This window comes from Spermophilus citellus (assembly GCF_964194105.1).
Source record: "Spermophilus citellus genome assembly, chromosome: 8".
Classification (NCBI taxonomy): Eukaryota; Metazoa; Chordata; class Mammalia; order Rodentia; family Sciuridae; genus Spermophilus; species Spermophilus citellus.
The window spans coordinates 116654110-116676202 of NC_138189.1; the positions used below are offsets into that span (position 1 = coordinate 116654110).

The 22093-nt window shown below is 37.3% G+C and overlaps 1 protein-coding gene across 4 annotated transcripts in view; it reads left to right on the forward strand.

Moving 5' to 3' along the window:
- Window positions 1-22093, forward strand: part of FAM13A (family with sequence similarity 13 member A) — a 332113-nt gene that overhangs the window by 207231 nt on the left and 102789 nt on the right. The window contains exon 1 of one of the 4 annotated variants that reach the window (XM_081303806.1): window positions 20435-20769. The exons of the other annotated variants lie outside the window; for them this stretch is intronic. Within the exon in view, the coding sequence (XP_081159932.1) occupies window positions 20741-20769 (29 nt within the window). The 5' untranslated portion in view covers window positions 20435-20740. Of the gene's footprint in view, window positions 1-20434; window positions 20770-22093 lie in introns of those variants that run through there. 4 annotated transcript variants of the gene reach the window in all.

Genomic DNA, 22093 nt, shown 5'->3' on the forward strand with positions numbered 1-22093 from the left:
TTACAAGACTCCACAGCTTGAAAACTTCAGAATCAAAACCAGGCAGTATGGTTCCAGGGACTCTTTACCATTAAACCAAAATTCATCTTTTTACATTACCTTGGTTATATTTTATTCCAAATGCATGTGAAAATGCACATGTTCATAGAGGCATTAACAAACAAAGAGGTAATTTATTTGTACTATTTGCAAATCCATTTCAATTATCCATTATAGAATATCACACTAACTGACATACAAGATCACGTTATTTATTTATTTATTTATTTATTTGATACCATGGATTGAACTCAGGAGCACTCAACCACTGAGCCACATCCTCAGCCATATTTTATATTTTTTATTTAGAAACAAGAGCTCACTGAGTTGCTTAGTGCCTCGCTTTTGCAGGCTTGCTTTGAACTCATGATCCTCCTGCCTCAGTCTCCCAAGCCACTGAGGTTATAGGCATGCTGTCAGTCTTTTATTCACTGAAGTGATGATTGGCAGTCAACCCTCTGGTTCCAGGAACTGCTTTAAGGCAGGACATACATCAGTGGACAAAGCTGACCAGGCCGCTGTGTCTATGAGCCTGACATTCTAATGAGGAAGACTGTAAGGCCTAGTAGAAAAATGCGTATGATAAGAGGACTTCATATCTGAGGGAATTAAGAAGCTATATCAGGTTAATAGAATAGACTGACGATTCTAGTGCAGAGAGTCAGGGAAGGCCTGAGCTGAGATGTCAGGAGGAAGGAGTCTGTGAAGATTAAGGAAAGAGCTTCCAAGCAGAGAATATAGCAAATACCGAAGAACTGAGGCTGAGGCAGGAGAAGCTTGGATTCATCTTGCTGGTAACAGAAAGGGAATGGAGGTGTGAGCTGGGGAGAGGAGAGGGGTGCCATGGAGAGTCAATGTGTTAGGAGAATAGTGTTCCATCAGCTGCAGGATGCGCTCGAGGAGGCACCAACCCTTCACACAGGGGCCCTTGGGGGACACATCCATATCCCAGCAGGGAAAATACAGGTGGTCTAACAGACGAAGCTAAAACAATCAGATCATGAAAGACGGTGTCCTGTTCCACATTGAAGGGTTTGGATTTGCCTCTTGAAATGATGATAGGAAAATAAACCAGAAAATGACTTGTATTTTATAAAAGACCCTGTGACAGCAAAAGGAAAGATTAAAGGGAATAGTAAGACGGGTTGGGAGACCAGTAAGGTTGGGTCAGTTCAAGGAAGAATAAGAGCTTCCATTAAGTCACTGTTGGTTACTGGGATGAGGAGGTGTAACTAGTCTTTGTCTCTTGAAGGAAAGGGGAAGAATGGTCTGTTGCTTACAGGACAACTTGGAGTTGGAGTGTTTGGGGGATTTTTGTTGTTGTTGTTTATTTGTTTGTTTGTTTATGTTTTCTTTGTTTTGTTGAGGAATTAAAATATTGTGATGAATGAAAGGTAGGCAAGTTTGTGAGCTAAATTGTCAGGGTGAGTGGAGAAAAGGAAGCTGCCGGAGACGGAGGACCTGGAGGAGGAAACCCAGAGACAGCAGGTGTCCACAGAAAGTGGAGGAGGAAGCTCAGTCAGTGGAGGAGTTAGCCTTGGCAAGGAAAAGTGAAGGAAATAAGGGGCACAGATACAAAACACTGGCCTTTTGAAAGTTTCCTCCCAAATTTAAAAACCAGACTTACATAGCTGGTGGCAAGGGTAGATGCGAAAATAATGAAAATAGTGAAATAATGAAAAACATTGCAGACATTTCTTGTTTGTATTCTTTTTTATTTATCCAATCTAAAAATGAAAAAAAAAATCTGCTTCTAAAGGTAACAAGAGTTTTGGGTTTGGTGAATGAATTTGTATTTCTGAGAAACAAACCAGCAAGTGAGATTAGGAGGGACAGCATAGCTGACCATTGCTCTAGCCACTATTTGTTCTTGTGGTCAGCACTGCATAGCCCCAGTTAAAACAGATGCATATTTGGATTTTCCAACTTTTTGAATTATAGCCAACCTTATCTAGAACCACACTGTACATACTTAAACTTGTACCACTTGCAAATACTTGTTCAACTTCCTGTCTATCCACAGACCTATCATGTCTACAGAGATATCTTTACATTTTACTTTTTATTTACTTCCGTGTGAGATAAATTATGAGACAAATTATCAAAAGACAATTGAAGATCATACAGATCAACTTAACTAAAAATAAATCTTAAATCCTTTATACATCTTTACAGTAACAGAATAGGTATCATGATAGTTTTCATTTCTTCAGAAATGAATTTATGAAGATGTTTTCATTTGTAGTTACTTACCAGGACAAGTTATTATCTAGTTTGTGCATATTAAATTAAAAAATAAATGCAAGTATGTGTGTGTGTGTGTGTGTGTGTGTGTGTGTGTACAAAATGCACATACCCCACTTTCTCTAAGTCCTTTCACTTTTTTCCTTTAAAGTTTATTAGTTGCCCTAGTCTTAGAAGTTGGCATCGTGTGTGGAATACATTGTTTTACTCCTGTTCTTGGATGTGATATTTGCTTTGGCTTACCAACTCTTTTTCAAGGAATTGTCCTGAAGCTTTTAAGCTTTTCCTAGTATTCAGGGTTTTTTTTTTTTTAATTGCTCTTTTAAAAAGCAGGGGAAAACGCAACAACATTCATTTTTGTTTGGTCTATGATCTGATAAGTCTCATTTATTTCACAAACAAGCAAACAAAATCACTGTGTTTACAATTATTGAAATCAGTATAATACTGATTTCACACGCAGAGTTTGGTTTGCAGCAGAGGAACCCTATCAGTTAAAAACACAGATAAGACCAGGAAAGAAATATCCTTTCAGTACTGAAATTTCCTGAATGATGACGTGTCCTTTGATTTTTCAACTGGCAGGTTAAAGGTCGATTTCTAGTGCTTTTGAGAAGTAGTTTTTGGCTAATATCCTGTTTTTGATCATTTGAATTCTATGGGTTTCAGAACTTGCCATATTTGGTTTCCAGATTGACTTGTTTCCATCTGTTTCTCCTTTGTTTCAAGCCTTATATTTGTCTCATTTCTTCTTGAGATGTAATGAAAGCATGAATTTTTATCAACAAGTATTTACTATTTTCCTGCTCTTTAGATATTGGCTATAAAAATAAAAACTTGAAGGAGTGATTTATTTTGAGAGGAGCTAGATATCAGTTATTACTTGTTGCTGGTTTCTTAGACTGTCATTCACAGAATAACTTTTTTTCCCCGTCTTTCTATAACTGTTCAAAATTGGCATTGAAGACATAATCACAAGAGCAATGTTTCCCTAATCCCCCTAGAAGCTTTCCCTCACAATTAGAATGGCTTCAAGAGAAAAGCAAAAGAATAAATATTTTTGATCATGTAAGAGCTCAGCCAACAATCAATATATTTTGTATTGAATTCAGAGCCAAAAGTGCTTAGTGACACGTTCATTGCATTCAGTGACAGCACTAGCTAATCTGTCTGCATCACCTAAAGCCAACAACAGCAATTCCTGTAGTACTGTGAAGAATTCTTTTCTCTTTGTAATGAAAGCATGCATTTACTAAAATTCACAGTATATTGAAAAGCATAATTAAATCCAACATATCTGGGTCAAAAGATTGTGTTCCTGTCTTTCTTTCCACTGTAAATACCATGTACATGTTTGCTAACTTCAGAGGCACAGGCAGAAATGAGTTATTGTACAGATGCATCTTCATGAGCAAAGCTTGGACTCCTTCTCACTAACCAAGATATTCTTACCTTATTCCTATTAAAGGTACTGAAAGAAATGATCACAAACCTAGACTGCAGCAGGTGCAAAGTAGTATTTTTAAATTTTTTTTTCTGGAAAGAGAAGCTATATACCTATCCTTAAAAAAGGAAAAAAAGTTCCAAATTGTATGCAAAGGTTTGAAATGTTAAAATGATTTGAAGCTTTAGGGAATGGCTATCTCATTTTCTACTTTAACAAGTGAAATAGACAAATGATTATTTTTGTGCATTTCTAGTACTGTAATATAATACTTCTCTTAATGTTTTTAAATTTTAGAGTTTACATAGAGAATATGGTTAATATTTTTAGTTTTTTAGATTTTGAATTTTAACATCTAAACTTATTTAGATGTTAAATAAATTTATTATAATTATTATTTTATTTGAAAAAAATATATATATATATATTTCCTTAAATGTGTGATGTCCTTAAAGACTCAAGGAAAATCTCTAGTTTTATTCCACAAGTCTGGGTAAAGTCAGAAGAGACTATATGGTATCTGACTCTAATTATGTGAAATGTCCAGAAAAGGCAAATTTATAGAAACAGAAAGTAGATTTATAATGGGGCTGATGTGTGGAAATACTTATTAATTTAAGTAACCTGAGGGATCTTACTTGGGAAGATGAAATGTTCTGAAACTGATTTATAGTAGTATTTACATCGCTTGGTAAAGTTACTGAAAAATCATTAAATTGAAATAGGTGGATCCTATGATATATAAACCATACCTCAATAACACTGTTTTTAAAAATACACAGGGGGCTGGGGCTGTAGCTCAGTGATAGAGCACTTGCCTAGCATGTGTGAAGTACTAGGTTTGCTCCTCAGCACCACATAAAAATAAACAAATAAAAAAATTACACACACAGGGTTAGGGGTATAGCTCCGTGGTAGAGCATGACCTAGGCCCTGGGTTTGATCCTCAACACCAAAATAGAAAGAAAGGAGAAGAAAGTCATTTGATTGCAAATTATTATAATGCAACCTTTGTTATGAGTGAATGCTATCTGCAGAAAGAGTTGTATTTGTTAAATTTTAATAGAATTTGCTCCTACACACTTTCTTCAAAAATAATAGAGCATGGTGGCAGGCATAAAGGTCAGGTCCTCCTAAAAGGTGATTCATGAGGAGGAAGAGGGAAGAGAAACCAGCCACTTGTTTTCGCATCCTGAAAGGACTCCAGCTTGCAGCTTCCTGTGCCACCATCGAGTTATTGAAGTGATTAGTTTTTCAGGGATATATTTGAACAGGAAGGAAGAACTATAATATTGTAGGAGTTACACACACACACACACACACACACACACACACACACTCACAATCTTAGGCCCACTGTTCATAAGTGGAAGACTTGACTGATATGGTACGAGGATTAGGGTGAACTTTGTGAATCTAAGAAAAAAGTGTCATTAGGTCTGAGCATCAACAGACATTCATAGTCTCCTTTCTAGGCAAGACTCTTCTAGATACTTTGACAATTAATGAAAGTTTTACAGTTGGCTCTTACATAAAGAGACCAGGTGTTAATGAACAATTAAAGTGCTTTCATTTTTTTTTTGTGATGGACATAAATCATTTACCTAAAATAACACAATGAATATAGAGTTAAAGAAAATATCCTCACTTTGTGTGGCAGATATGTTCTTAATTTGATAAATACATGAGGGAAATGATAACAAATCACTTTTCAGGGTATATTGAAAGCACATCTTAAGCAAGGAGAGTGCCCTGGATGAGAAGTGCTTTCTGACCTATTTATTCCTTTTTCCCCCCCAATGTCGTAGTTACCTAGGGAATACATTAGAGAAATGAAGACCGTCACTGAGGAGGCTAAAGCTCCCGTTACTCCTTGGTTCTCTCATACCCCTCTCTGCCCCATGGGTAACTGCTGTTATGGGTTTGGTTCTGTTTTCTTCCAAACATTTCTTTGTTTTCACACATGAAGATATTCCACACATTTTTTTTTCCACTAAAAAAAAAAAAAAAAAAAAAAGAAAAACAACATACTTTTCACCACGCTGAATGCTGAAGGTTTGTTGAAACGTCCCCTGCTTCCTGTCTTGCTTCCTCCTACTGGAATGTTCTTCCCCTTTCCTCGCCTGCCAGAGTCAGTGTTCTCCCAGTCTCCTTCCCTGGTAGCCTCTTCCCCCTCTGTCCACTTTCTCATCCCAGGTGAATTTTAAGTGTCACAGAGTGATAATTTCCAAATCAGTAGCTTGGCTTCGGCCCATCCCTAGGTCTCCAGTGCCTGCCTGACAATCTGCACTCCAGCATTTACCGTAAACTCACCTCACACAGATAGAACTCGTTTTCTCATCTTTCCTTCTTACTTCTGCTGTGTCTTTCTTTCTCCCAACTACCAGACTCACTCCTTTCATATCATCAGTCACGAGATCTTGTTAGCCTTTCTTTTTCAGTGCCTCCAACATCCCTCTTCTCTCTCTCCCTCTCTTTTTTTTTTCCCCCTTCATGACCTCAACCCTAATTTAGGCTTCTGTCACCTTGTGGTTAGATAATTACTGCATTTGCTGCAGACCACCAGCCGACTGGATTAATTTTCTCCACATAGGTCATTCCCATGTCTCTGTCTCTGGGTCTGTTATATGATGGCTTGAAGATTCATTCCTCCTGCCCAGAATGTTCTGCTGAGTGTTCCTCATTAGTCACTGACCAGCAGGAATGACTTCCCATTCCCTCAGGCAACCCAACCCCTTCTCTTGCGCCTCGCCCCACCATCATCCATAGTCAGCCAATTCCTGAATGTTCTTGGACAATCCTTCTCATTATTTGGCCAATTTCTCCCCTACCCCTTACCACCTCGGCAGACACTGAAGTTCAAACATAGCTCACGCCTGCTCAGAACTGTTTTGTGACTGGCTTGTGCTGTCTACAGGAGACTCTTTGTCCTCTCCCGACTCTTCCAGCCCTCTCTTCCCCAGTTCTCTGTGTTCGTCATCTTTCCATTGCCATGACAAAATACCTGAGATAACCAACTAAAAAGGATCAAAGGTATATTTTGTCTTGTGGTTTCAGAGGCTTCCTTCCATGGTTGCTTGGCCCTGTTGCTTTGGGCCTATGGCAGCACCAAAAATCATAGCAGGGACGGCATCAGAGAAGGCCTGTTCACCTCTTAATGGCCAGGAAATAAAAGAATCAATGGACCAGGGTCCCAGTATCTTCTTCAGGGGCACAACCCCAATGACCTAACTCCCTTCCACTAGGTCCCACTTCCTAAAGGTCCCACCAGGCCCCAATATTATGCCACAGGTTAGCAACCAACCTTTGAACAGATGGGCCTCTGGGGGACATTCAAGATCCCACCTATAGCACTATATCCTACTTTCATACCTGTAGCCACCACATTGTACACACATTCAAGGACTGTCTTTGTTCCAGGTGTTTATGCCAAGATCAAATCATGTATCAGATTTTATCTTAATATTTGCCCTAAAAAGTATAATAACTATTTTTGGCTACATCATGGTTTTATCAGGTAGCCCTGGGTAAAGAAGGAACTTCAGGTCTGAAGAGTGACCTTGGGTAAAGTAACCATGATTCTGAGAAGGTTATTCATTTCACAGATGTTTATTGAGTTAGGTGAATTATATCAGATCACATCTTTAGTGGAGAGGCCAAGATCAAATATAGGTCTCCTGATTGGGTTACAGTTATCTCCTGCTAATGTTCTACCTCTATTTACTTTACCCTTTGTTGATAAGTTTCTCTCCAACCTGATTGTGAGTCCCTAAAGGAGAGGGACTGTGCCCTTCTGTTTCCTCTGCATCCACCGAAGGAGCTGTAGACATGTATTCTGTTGTGACAGCCACAGTCATTATTGGTGAGATATTATTTTATGTGTCCAATTTGCTTAAGAAGGTAACTGACCTAGAGCTCCCAGAGATTGAAGTCTGACTCTAAAAGAATTTTGTGTCGGCTTTCTTTCTTGTAGTCCTTAGAAAGTACTAACCCCACAGAATCCCATTCTGCACACCCTTAGGATATACAGAAATCAGGACAGTTGTGCCTTCTCACTGACCCCCCTTCATTTCTGTGTCACCTTTTTGCATTTCTGTCAATAATATGCTACTTATTTATAGAAGAGAAATCCATTGTGTTCTACAAGTCTCAAACCACCTCTGTGCTATTTTCTGCCCTTGTGGTAGAAGGTTTATTCTTGTGATGTTTGCCAAACAAAGCTTCATATTTTAGTAATGTATTGCAGTCATACATTTCATGAGAATAAAATTTTTGTTAATACTAGTAATGAATTAATGTGCAATATTAACTGTACCCGTTTCCCTTCAAACTCACTAACCTATTAATTTCTGCTGTTAAATATAACTTGCTTCATTTCTGAAGTCCAGCCAGCAGAAAAATCAATCATAACTGACCTGTGTTTGTACTTCATAATGGCTCTCCAATTACTTCCTGAACATGTGCTTCTTCCCTATAGTGTTTCACTCTCTGCTACTGGGAGCCAAGTTTCAGGATTTTTAACTGTCTAGTGAAGCTAAAATGAAATTAGGATTCTTAGCTACAAGATTCACAACCATATTATGTACAGTCTGACTTGAAAAGAGACCAGATAGCATATGTGTACTGCTGACTGTGCAGGTTTATGGCAATAGCTCCCACCCAAGGGAAGGGTTTAAAACTGCCCTGTGAAAAGCTGTGAATCTGACCCAGAGTTCCCGTGCAGAGCCACTGCTTTCTGAGTTGTTCCTATTCTTTGGCTTTCATGATGAAGGTTTAAAGAAAAGTAGATTTGAAAAGGATTCCGAGGTCCAAGACTGAATTTTTTTTTTTTTTAAGAAAATGCCTAGTTGTGTCTCTGTAGATGGTTTTCTAGTCTGTTCTTGACCACCACTAGCTCCCATGATAAATATCCCAAGGTCTTAGATAAACTATTTCATATTGTCAATCTACTGAAAATATTTCCTAGTGTTTAACTTCAATCTTCTTCTAAAATGAAATTCTCTGATTTTTCTCTCAGTATTTAATTATTAAAGTAATTCTGTACCCATTCACTAAAATTACCCCTCAATACAATTGCTATGGCTACTCAAATTTTGATATTTCACTAGGATCCAAACTTCAATTTAAACAAACAAAAAAGTTTTTTCTAATGCTGCTTAAAGGATGAGTGTTCAATAGCTAAACTGTGGAACCAACCTAGATGCCCTTCAGTAGATGAATGGATTTTTAAAAAATGTGGCGCATATATATACACAATGGAATATTATTCAGTAATAAATGAGAATACAATCATGGCATTTGCAGGTAAATGGATGGAGTTGGAGAAGATAATGCTAAGTGAAGTTAGCTAATCCCAAAAACCAAAGGCCGAATGTTTTCTCTGATATAAGGAGACTGATTCATAGTGGGGTAGGGAGGGGGAGCGTGGGAGAATAGAGGAACTCTAGATAGGGCAGAGGAGTGGGAGGGGAAAGGTGGGGGCAGGGGGTTAGAAATGATGGTGGAATGATGGACATCATTATCCAAAGTACATGTATGAAGACATGAATTGCTGTGAATATACTTTATATACGACCAGAGATATGAAAAACTGTGCTCTATATGTGTAATATGAATTGTAATGTATTCTACTGTCATATATTTAAAAAATCAATTATATATATAAAATCCCCCTTCGACTCTTGTTATTTCACTATATATGTATAGTATAAGTGTTCAAGAATAGGTTTTAGTGTGAGGAAATTTGTTATCATACCTCCAGACTATTTCTAGAGGAATGTAGATCACTAGAGAATATCTGGACTATTGTAATCCTTGTTATATTTACTTTAGTAAACTCTTATTGGACACATTCTGTGTACTGTGCATTATGCTTTGGGCCCTTAAAAGCCCCAGAGAACTAGTTGATTGCCATTAGGAGTCTCCCCAACAGTTAAATGAAACAAATTTCTACATGGTTAACCTACTATAGAATAGAAGCAGGATTTAAGGTAGCTTAATAGAAGTGCTGTAAAAGCAAAGAGGACAGGCAAGGTGGGATACACCTGTAATCCCAGTGGCTCAGGAGGCTGAGGCAGGAGGATCATGAGTTCAAATCCAGTTTTAGCAATTTAGCAAGGCCTTAAGCAACTCAACAAGATCCTAACTCTAAATAAAATAAAAGCTGGGATGTGGCTCAGTGGTAAAGTGCTGCTGGGTTCAATCCCTTGTACAAAACAAAACAAAACAAAAAAAATTTAAACACAGAGGATTTCTCATTGCATGAAGTTCAAGGCATTAAAGATTTGTATCAGCCTGCCTTTGCCACTTACTCTTTTGCTCTTATTCATTAGAACAACTCTACTTCAAATTTATCCCAGTGTTCTCATACCTCTGTACCTTTACTAACATTGTTCTCTTTATCCCAAGTACCCTTCTTCCACGCTGCCAATGACAAATTTAAATTTCATCTTCCATGTGAATCCCCCTTTGACTCTTGTTATTTCACTCAGTATGTGTTTTGTGTCTGTCTTCTTTCACTTGGCATGTGTTTGCAAATTCATCCACCTTGTAGTATGTAGCAGTACTTCATTCCTTTTTAATTCCCAATAATATTCCATTGTCAGTGTATACATTTTCTTTATCCATCATTAGTTGGTAGACATTTGAGTTACTAACACTTTTTGGCTATTAGGAATAATGCTTGTATAAACATTTCTGCACAAGTCATTGTGTGGCCATGTTATTAATTCTCTTAGGTATATGCCTAGGAGTTGATTTGCTAGGACATCATTGTGAAGTGATGTTCAACTTTTCCAGGAACAACAAAGTAACCACTCCATCTTGCTTTCCTACTAGCAAGCAGTGCATGATGGTTCCAGTTTCTCTACAGCCTCACCAATACCCGTTGTCTATGATTTTTTTTTGCTACAGCCATCCTCCTGAGTGTAAAGTGATATCTCATTGTGGTTTTGATTTACATTTCCCTAATGACTAATGATGTTGATCATCTTTTCATGTGTTTAATGACCACTTGTGTATCTTCTTTAGATAAATATCTTTTCAAATTTCTGACTCATTTTTAAGTTGGTTTATTTTTCATTATATTGTTGCATGGGAGGAGTTGTTTTATTCTGAATATAAGACCCTTACCAGATTTGCAAATATATTCTCATATTTTGTGGATTGGTTTTTTAAATTTTTGTTATGGTGATCTTTAAAGCACATAAGTTATATATATATATATATATATATATATATATATATATATATATATATACACACATACATATATATATGTATATGTATGTATTTAGTTGTTGATGGACCTTTATTTTATTTATTTATTTATTTATATGCGGTGCTGAGGATCAAACCCAATTCCTCACACATGTTAGGCAAGTGCTCTACCACAGAGTCACAACCTCAGCCCCAAGTTTTTAATTTTGATGGTCTAATCTACTAGACAGTTTTCTTTTGTCTATGATATTTTATGTCATTTCTAATGAATCATTGCCTATTCCATGTTCATGATGACTCTCATCCAGGTTTTCTTTTAAGAGTTTTATAGTTTTGTCTCTTAAAACTACAGTCTTTGATCCATTTCAAATTAATTTTCATGCATGGCATAAGGTCTGTGTCTAGCTTCATTGTTTTGCAGGTGCATATCCAGTTGTTCCAGAACCATTTTCTGAAAAGATTTTTATCTCTTTGAATTACCTTTCTTTCTCCCTTGTCAAAAATCTAAAGCTGATTTTTAAAATTAAAAAACTAATTTAGGATCCTGACTCTTCTTTCCTCTAGCCAGCTTTGTTTTCTGAGAGCATGAATTTCCATTCAGTAGACATAAGCATAAACATGTCTACAAAATATTATAGCACAGTCCAAAGATAGTATCTTATTTCACAGCAGCAATCAGAAAAGACTGCTCTTAGCTTCCTACCTCCCAGATCCACCTGAACTCACATGCGTACCTTTACACTCTGCCAACTCTCCTATTACTGTGGACAAATGGCAATTGCACCTCTCTGGGGTCAACTTTTGTACTTGCCCTTCCAATCCCTCTCACCCAGTCAGGGACTGTGTTGCAATAATCCGTTCTCTCCTCTGTAACATTGCTTTCCCCTTTTTTCTAAACTATTCTCATCAGCAGAGAAAGATTATGGTTCTCAACCTTTTTTTAATCCCTTCCTAGAAACCATACCCTTGTCATTCTTTCAAGCAAATTTCGGGTAAAGGATTATACATACTTGCTTTCTTTATATCCTTTTCTCCCGCTCTTTCTTCAATCCATATGCCACTGAATTTGTTTTTATTAAGAACAGCAACCTCGCCAGGTACCATGGTACACACCTATAATCCCAGTGGCTGGGAAGGCTGAGACAGGAGGATCACAAGTTCAAAGCCAGCCTCAGCAATGGTGAGGTGCTAAGCAACTCAGTGAGAGTGAGTCTCTAAATAAAATACAAAATAGGGCTGGGGATGGTTCAGTGTTAAGTGCTCCTGAGTTCAATCCTAGTACCCATTCCTCACCCCCCCCAAAAAAAGAACAGCAGCCTCCATCTTGCCAAATCCAAAGATTAGTCTCTTATTCTCATTTTGCTCTGTTTCTCAGTGGCATTTGACCCATCGGATAGCTTCTTTTTGAAACACCTCCTTTGCTTTGCTACTGCAACAGCATACTCCTGATTTTCCTATGAGCTTGCAAGACACCATTTCTTTACCTCATTTATAGACGCCTCCTTCTTTTCCAGACCGTTCCTGTTCAGAGCCCCTCCAAGCTCAGTCTACTGACATCATCTCAGTCTCTTTGTATTTCTGAGGGCTTTCATCCAGTTATATGGCTTTAACTATCTTAACTTATATGGCCTCTAAAATTATACTTCTCATTACAGCCTAATTAGTATATTCCAAACTGGCATACCCAGAAGACTTACATATTACTATAGGAGAAATAATGTTGCAAAGTAGTACCTATGGCATAATCTCATCTTTTTTATTGTGGTAAAATATATATAACATAAAATTTACCATTTTAACACATAGAGTTCAGTGGCATTAACTATATTCACACTGTCCCATCTTTGGTAATTAATGAGAATTTTTGAAGTAGAAGTATATAGAATCATATTAAACTCTGGTATATAAATGGTGAGATTTGTATTTGCTGTCTTATTGTCTATGTTTTTAAAATTTTTCTATAATGAACATACTGTGTAATTTATAACAGGAAAAGTGTTTTTTGTTTTAAATCAAGGTGACAGATGCCTCAAGGAGGAAGTGATAATTGTCATGTTTTTGAGAAATTATATTGAGTGACAGCTGAACAGCTATGGAACTTGCAATTATGGTTTAACTGGTTTCAGAAGATAAAATCCCCTGAATGGGGGGATCAGAATGGGGAATCTATGAGGAACTGAGAAAGACTGAATTTTGTTTGGATGAGTAGTATGAGTTAGGAGGGTATTCAGCCTAGGAGAGGTGCCTGAATCAAGTGGTGAGAACGCAAGGTGCCAGGGGCTAAAGCGGTTTAGCCTAATAACCCCGGTTCCTGTGATGGAGGAGGGCCCCACTGAGAGTATAGAATTTTGGTTTAACTTTGTAGGCAATGCAGAGCAATCAAAGCTTTTTGACTTGCTTAAAGCTGTGTTTAGAAAGATCAATACTGTACAGTCTATACTAAGGATAGTAAGGGACAAAATTAGTAAAACCTATTAGGAAAAAAATAGCTATAATGCAGAGGCTAAAGAGTAAAAATTCAAGTGGAGAGGGGAGATGGAAGGATGAACAGGAATGGAAGAGAACAGGACTAAAGCATGGGGAAAGAATGGAGAATAGAATCTCATTTAAACTTTTCCTGTTAAATTATTCAGTTATCACTTGCTTTGACCAAATTCCATGCTGATTCCTACAGAGCAATTTGAAACCTAGGATGATATTGTTTTCAGAAGTACTAGTAGTTGTTTTTAAAAAAGAATGCTTCACTAGGCTGTTTCCAGACTTAAAATTGAACGCATTTGTATTTTTAAGTTGTCTTCCTGAAGTCGTATTTTGAAGAATCATTGAACTATAATTAATTTTCAATGGATTTTTTATTGTAGATATTTTAAGGTACAAAAATGTTTTGATACACATATACATAGTGAAATGCCTACTACGATACTTTTTTTTTTTTTAATCTACTAGTCTCAAACACCTGGGCTCAATTGATCCTTCTTCCTCCAGTCTTCTGAAAGCTGGAACTACAAGTGCGTACCACCATGTCTAACCATTTTCTTTATTTAGAGCATGAATTAATTTTAGTGCCTATTCAGGGGACCAATAGGTTTATTAGCTTTATTTATGTATAAGTACAATTTATTTCTTAATTTATTTAAATTTTTTTCTAACATATGGTTCTCACTAAAATTCAATGAGAAGAAAAATTTACTTTCATTATGAATTCTATTAATGCTATATATGTGAATAGCAGAAATAGAGAATTCAAGCATGTATATATGCAATTGTTTAATATACTGGGTTTAGTTTTCTGACAAGTTTAATTAAAAGGGATTTTTTTTAATGTAATGGAGATAGAACCCAAAAGTGCTTTACCGCTGAACCACATCCCCAGCCCTTTTAATTTTTATTTTATTTATTTTGAGACAAGGTCTCACTAAGGTGTTTAGATTCTTGCTAAAGTTGCTAAGCCTGGCCTTGAACTTGTGATCCCCTTGTCTCAGTCTCCCAAGATACTGGGATTACAGATATGTACCACCATGACCAGCAAAAGGGATTCTTTGTTGTTGTTATTGTTGTTCATTATTTAAAATGCACTAGGGGTTTTGACATTTTAAGACCCAATGTTATGATTTTTTTTTTAATGTGACCTAGTCTTAGTAACACAAATAATTGGTGCTTCCCCTTATTTTCCTTTTAAAAATGTTTTCACTTATTCATATCTATTGGGCTGGTTCAAAGCAAAGCATTTTACTTTGGGTTAAAATAGATTAATTTTGCCAGCCAGTGCAAAATTAATTGACATTGAAAAATTGTATGCCTGTGCTCAGTATTTAATGTCTCAGAATATGAAGAGTTTATCTTGTATTTTATGGATACAGACTTAGCCAGTTGGTTACCATATCACACTGAACAGTTGTGACATGTTTCTACAGAAGCCATGTTGAAGCTTACTTCTCCTTGGTCAGGAAATATCATTTAGCAGGGTGGTGGGTCACTGGGACAATTTGAGGCAGCTGATCTCAGGTGTGGAAGCAGCTGTTGTGTGGGACATGACTTATTTTGTGAGAACAGAAACACTATTATCGGGACTCCCAGGGGAAATTTGGAAAAAGTCGTGCCAGGGGAGTCCCATTCCAGGAAAATGTGCTCCAAGCACTTATTTATTGGCAATGATCAGTAACTGAGATTCCATCTGGCAAAACTGGATTTTTCCCTGTCCCAGAAAGTTGGGGAACAATTATGTAAGTTGTCTCAAAGAATTTATTTTTAGCCTCTTTTTTATGAAGAATTGCAGTCGCTCTATTCTTACAAAAAAAAAAAACCTTGAAAAAAATAAGAAAGCATTCTTTATTTCCTATAGCTAATTGATATATAAGTAAGCATGCAAATTTAATTCTTTCTTATCTTAGAGTGCCATTAGATGGTAGAAAAGCTGTAGGCACTGGCATTCAGATGCTGGCTTCTTGTCAGTCACTTATAGCTGAGAGCTCACATTAATTTCATACCCACATCTATTACAATGAGCACAGCAAAAACTCTCAGATTATGCTAGTTGCTTACCTATACAACTGCTCCAGTTCCTTCTCCCTCTTTTTAATTTTTTTTTTTTTACATTTTGTTGATGATGATGATATTGTCCTCTGATAAAGTCCAGAAATTCTCTAGCGTTCTAAGACAGATGGTTGGAGAACTGGTTCAATAAGGATCCGTACATCAATGCCAGAATATCTAAATTATATGTGCCTCCAAAATCTTAGCTTTGTGATTATAAATTTTAAAAGTCATATCATTACCTTTAAAAAATACTGAGTATCTTGTGGAGGGCATTGTTTCTTAATGCATTTTTCAAAGATTGATTTTAAAATTTTATATACATGTATTATATACTTTTGATCATATATAATTTAATTTTAAAATTGTATTTATATAGTATATATAAACTCTTGCTGGAGAAGCACCTTTTTAACTAAAATTATAAGAAAAAAAATTTTATATCATTATGTCCTGGGAAATAAATCAGTTTGATTTTAAACCAAAATCTGAAAACGAGTTAATGTAGCCAAGAAATGTCCTTGGTTCCTTGGTTGTTTTTAATTGATGTTGAAATTAAAAGAAATGCAGCCACATCATTGTTGGAGCAAGTGTTGCTCTTGATAGTACAAGGGCAAACACAGATATTACCAAACACTTGGAATCTGCCGAAGAAGTTATGTAAGAAAATTAGAGATCTGCAAGCCATGTAAAGTGTGGGAAAGGAAATAGACAACCTAGGAGAATCTTAGTAGTATATAATGCTTATAAGAGTTCAGAAGTTTGGATAGAATATTACAGTTTTATGCCTCTGTGATGACACATCAATGTATGACCCAGGAATTTTCTTTCTTATCTTGAGTTACTAATTACCTGAGGTATTTGACTTATTTTCAGTGCAGCTGTACAATGGAAAAATGCTAAAAAGTGAATAGAAATATTGCTTGATAACCTAATCAAAGCATCTATGCTTTAGGCTATCTAAAAGAGCAATTTACTTATTCATTAATTTTTTTTTCAACAGTATTGTTCTGTGTAAGCACTGCAGGAAAGATACAATTCTTGTTCTGGAGAGTTTACTTTCCAAAAGGAGAATAATATATATGTAGGTTCAAATAATAAAACCATATGGGCAAAAAAAGATAACTATCATAATAGATGCAAAGGACTAAGTGAGTTCAAAGGGGCAAGAGATTCTTTCCAACTGGCTTAGGCTTCAAATATGAGTGGAAATTTTGCCAGATGGAATGGAATGGGAGAATATTCAGACAGAGGGAACATCATGAGCAAATGGTTAGGTAGAAGAGTTTGGACCAGATAGGAATGGAGTTGTTTCCTGAAGAGGTATAAGCAGCTGAACTGCACAGGTCCATTGGGTTCAATCAGTGGAAAGTCCTAAATATCATATTAAAAGATATAGGGTTTATGTACAAGGTAGCTGGGAGCTGCTAAGGTTTTGATCAGAGGAGTGAGTACCCAGTTCATAACCATAGTAGGAAATTTATTCTATTAGTCAAATGTATGCACTGGAGATGGGGCAAGTAGAATCAGAAAGGCTGTCATACCAATACAGTTGACCCAGGCAGACTGATTAGACAGACATGGCAGGACACTCAACAAATTTGGTTAAAGGGAGGAGAAGAGAGGGAGGAGTAAAGGTGACTCATGGTTTGAATCTGATTCATAAGGAGAATAATAACATCATTAGCAAAAAGGGCCTGGAGGAGAAATTGGAGATCAGATAATATGAGGTCTTGAATGTGTTGACTACGAACCGGTGCTAATAATTATTGAGCACTTATAACTTGCCAGGCACTATTATATGTTTTATATGCATGATCTCACTGATTCCTTGCAGCAACTTTAGAGCTGCTCAACAACCTACCCAAGTTTACATTGCCTATCAGTGATTCAGTCAGGATCCAGCCCCAGGGGCAGAATTCCAGAGCCCAATTTATTGAATGCTTTTACCAAATGGTACTGGGCTTGGAGTCAGGGATGAAAGAGAAGGAAAGACAAATAAAAGGAGAATGATGATCAGGGAGGTTGGGAGAATTTCCAGAAAAGATCACAGAGCCCCAAAGACTTTCAGAAAACTGAAGATGCGTGTTGCAGCAATGCTAAGATGTGGGTGAGAATCTAAGCAAATACATTTAGATTTAGTGACCAGAAGAGCACTGGTGGGCCTTAAAAGTGGGTTCAGAAAAGTGTTGAGGTCCAGAGTGTATTGACATGGGCTGGAGGATCAGGTAATTTAGGAGGAGGTGGGAGCAGTACAGGGAGATCTGGAGCGAGACTGTCAGTGAGAAGACTGCAGCACCCGGAGGTAGGCCTGCCCGGGAAAGCATTTTTAAGGATGAGGATCACTCCTTGGTGCCCACCCAGAGCAGATGTCAAGGAACAGATTTCAGGTTTAAGTGAGGTCAACTCTTCCAGAGGAAGGAGAAAGTGACGAGATCCATTGCACAGATAAGAGCAAAAGGAGCCCTGAGCACCCTTTCCAGAGGTGAAATGTGTGTCAGGGTGGGGGAAAGATATAAGTGGAGCAAAGAAGACCAAACTCCCATTTGCTGATTTTTGGTTTTCTCAGTCAATTAGGAAATGAGTTAATTAGCGACTGAGGGAGGTCAGAGTTGTGTCACTCAGGGGTTTGCAGCAGTTGCTGTGGGAATGCAGTGAACAGTCCAAAGACAATGACAAAAGGTTGCCACACATAGACTTATGGTTCACACTGAGGTTAAATAGCATGAATCTTTAGTCTAACTAGTTGTCAGGGTTTGTGACTTCTTTTTCAGTGTTCAGCAGTCTGGCAACAGAAAGCCCAGCAGGCAAGATTACAAAGGGTGAGGAAGCAAAGGATTCTAGTGACTGCCAGGCGGTTTGGGTGCAGGTTGCCCTTTGCAGAAACTGCAAAAACAGACAGAGCTGAATAGAGAGCTAGGGGAAGAGGTGGGGGAATGGAGAGGGGAGAAGCATCGACATTTTAGAGAGATCCACATTTAGGGACTCCATGAGGAAATGTGGCCCAGTTCATGTGGTCAGAATGTCAGTGTTTGAGAAATTAGAGTGAACGGAGGTCATGGAATGGCACTCTTTCCACCTGGCTATGAAGAACTGACCTGAGGAAGTTAGAAGTAGAAATAATAAAGGTATTAAGTGACCAAGGACTCTGAGAGTAGGTGGTTGGGTAGACAGAAGGGGCAGCAATTCAGACACAAAATCATAAGTGATCATTAGGTAATGCCCAGAAAGTGATGAAAAAATTTTTTTAAAGGAACAATGTTTTATTTATACATAATAGAGACTTGAAAAGGCATGCAATTACTGAGCTAAAATGTTAATGGATTTAAAAAAATAATGATGATATTGACATACTGCTAACATGCTATGTTATAGGAATATTGACAGGAAGACTTAATTTATCGAGAAATGTATGTGAAATCAGACATCGAGCAAAATTGTAGCTCAGAATAACACTTTAAATGCATTGAATGTAAAATGTTCAATTTTACCTTTTGTTAAAAAAACCCCTGGGTCTTCTATTGCTGAACTTTTATGTCTATTTCAGCCAGATAATATTGATATGTTCATAAAATGCAGAAAAGACAGCATATGATTTCTGTCATTTGAATCTCAGCTATTTCTAAAAATATTTGTATCTTACAAGATATTATAAAATCTCCTACAGAACTGGGCACAGTGGCCACACCTCAAACTTGTCATCCTTCTGCTTCAGCTTCCTGCCTCTCAGGAAGCTGAAGCAGAAGGATGACAAATTTGAGGCCAGCCTGGGCACTTGGGGAGACCCTGTCTTAAAATAAAAATTTAAAGAGGCTGGGGATGTGGCACAATCCCCAGTAGTAACAACAAAACAAAAAGCAAAGAAAGTCACAGAGAAGGGCTGGGATTGTAGCTCAGTGGTAGAGTGCTCACCTAGCATGTGGGAGGCACTGGGTTCAATTCTCAGCACCACATATAAATAAATTAATAAAATAAAATATCCAATAAATATATATATATATATTTGGAAGGTGGAAGAAATCTTTTGTAAATGTATTTCTGTTAGTTTTCCCACAACATATGAAATCTATGAATTAGCAATTATGTTTTTAAAATTAACACCCAATTATTCCATACTGAAGAATAAATTACAAAGGAAAGATGATAATTAAAAATCATTTAGGAAACCTTATGGGAAAAAAATTGATTTTTGTGTTACCTGTAAAAAAAAAACTAATAATAATAAAATAAGAAACAAGCCTCCCCCCAAATGCCGTTGATCTGTGTAAATAAACAAATTCAATTTTATAAGAATAAAATACAGAAATAATAGTTGAAGTAATGTCCATGAGTGTAGACCTCCGATCTCTTAAGAACTTGAGCAGTCCTAAGGCACGTATCCTCCCCAGAAGTGGGAGGACGTGCCTTGGGTGATGTCACCAGTGACTAGTAACCACCGCAGTGTAAACAAACATCAGCAGGAAATAAATGTGGGTAGGGCAAGGGTCTAGAAGCATGCCTTCCTTCTAGAAAAGTCTCAGTGGAGTTGTTTTTTTTTTTTTCCTTTTGTTTTGGTTTTTTTGTTGTTCGTTTTTTTAAAGGAAGAAAGGGAACACCGTCTAGCCTTTGCCTTCTGCCACAGAGACCTTTCGTTTCAGAGGCAGTGTCTTCCCTTGACAAATGGATTTCCTTGCTGGCAGTCTTTGTAATATTGAAAAGTACAGGACTGTTCGCTCTTGCAGCAATTATTGGTTGCTTTTTGCAGACTGACAAGCTTGTCTGTGGAATTGCTCAGGGGAGAGTTTCAAGTTACCAGAACTAGGCAAGCCCACTGAGGAGCAGGAGCTGGAGCTGGAGAGGAGCAGAAGGAGAGGACGAGGAGGAGGAGGAGGACGAGGAGGAGGAGGAGGAGGAGGAGGAGGAGGAGGAGGAGGGAGGAGAAGGAGGAGGAGGAGGAGGAGGAGCAGCAGCGCCTTTCGTACTGCTGCAGCCGCTCTTCTGATTGGCTGGGTGGTTCAGCTGCTTCCCTGGAACAAAAGGTCAAAGTGGACTGCAGTGTAAATGTGGAGAGGCAGCTGATAAATAGCATTGCTTGGAGAAGTTTGGAGGTTGAGAGCCACCGCACGCTGGCAAACTGCAAGAGCAGTTGTTTCTCCAACCCGGAGGTGCAGCCTCGTGCCCGAGCCCAGCTTAGCCACTGTAAGCAGAGGATCACTGCCACAGACGGCCAGACTTGTCCTGGAAGAGGCGGTTGTGAGAATCCTTGCAAATTTCCATGCAAGAATGGCTTGTGAAATCATGCCTCTGCAAAGGTAGTGTTCTCTCCTATTTGTTTTGTTTTATTCTGTCTGTATCCTGTGAGTTGTGTATAAAGCCATATAACTTGGCCACTACTTGGCATCTTTTAATAACCCGCCGCAAACTGTGTAGTCTGTTGTACCTAACGTTTTTCTCCAAGACCAGAAAAATTTAAATATCCTACTGCTCCTTTACTGACATTTCTGCCCAATTTCTTATCTTCTTCCACTTGATCATTACATTCAGTTATATCCTTCTTGGAATGGAAGTGAATGTAAGAATAAACATCTGAAATCTGAAGAAAAACAGACTAAGAAATATATTGAGTAGGTCTATAAAAGAACTGAATCAGTTTCTTAGCAATGTTTCCACTATGACTCTCAGAGGATGTCCATAGGCTGAAGACCTTTTTAAAATGAATCTTAGGGGCCTTCTTTTGTAGACAAGGGTTTTCTATCAATAAGTGCATTATAATAAACAGAAATCAATGTTAAAGATAATATTTCCCTTTGAATAATTCTAGATAGATCTGTTACAGCAATCACACTTTTCTTCCCATATTTTTTATTGGTGCATTATAGTTGTACACATTGATGGGATTTGTGGTTACATATTTGTACATGCCACTGGTGGCACTTTAAAAAAAAAAAAAAAAACTGCTCTATAAGAATGATTGAGCACAAGTTCTGTTTTTGTTCATTAATGATTATAATATAGATGAGGTGGGAGTGGCAAAGGAGTTGTACCAAAGCAGAGAAAGGTAAATTTTAAACAAAGGTCTTGTTAAAAGGAACTGTGTTAGTGAACTATAAGACTTATAAGTGAATAATATATCCTGGAATGTTAATCTGGAAGTCACCTCAGTGTTGACTGAGTCCAGTCCTTCGATTTCACAACAGGAAAACTGAGGCGTGTAGAAAGTCACCGAGTTGCCCAAGGTCACATCTTATGGTTTAAAACATTACTTTAGCCAATCATGTTATCTTATTTCAATTTTAATGCTTTACATGCAACGGAATTTGAGTCCATATAAATGCTTCATTTAGAGGATTTTATTAGTAAAATGATTAAAATCAAATAGCAAATATGTTTTATTTATAAATTAAAACTAGATAAAAATGAATTTCAGCCAGGGATATAGCTCAGTTGTTATAGTGCTTGCCTGTCCTGCACAAGGCCCTGGGTTCAAAACCCAGCACTACATACACAAATAAATAAATAAATAAATTGTAATTTGGATTTTTAAAAAAATGAATTTCATTTTAAAAAAACAGGCTACAAATGTGTTACTTAATATTTGATTTAACAATGAAAATAAGATTTTAAAAATATATTGTT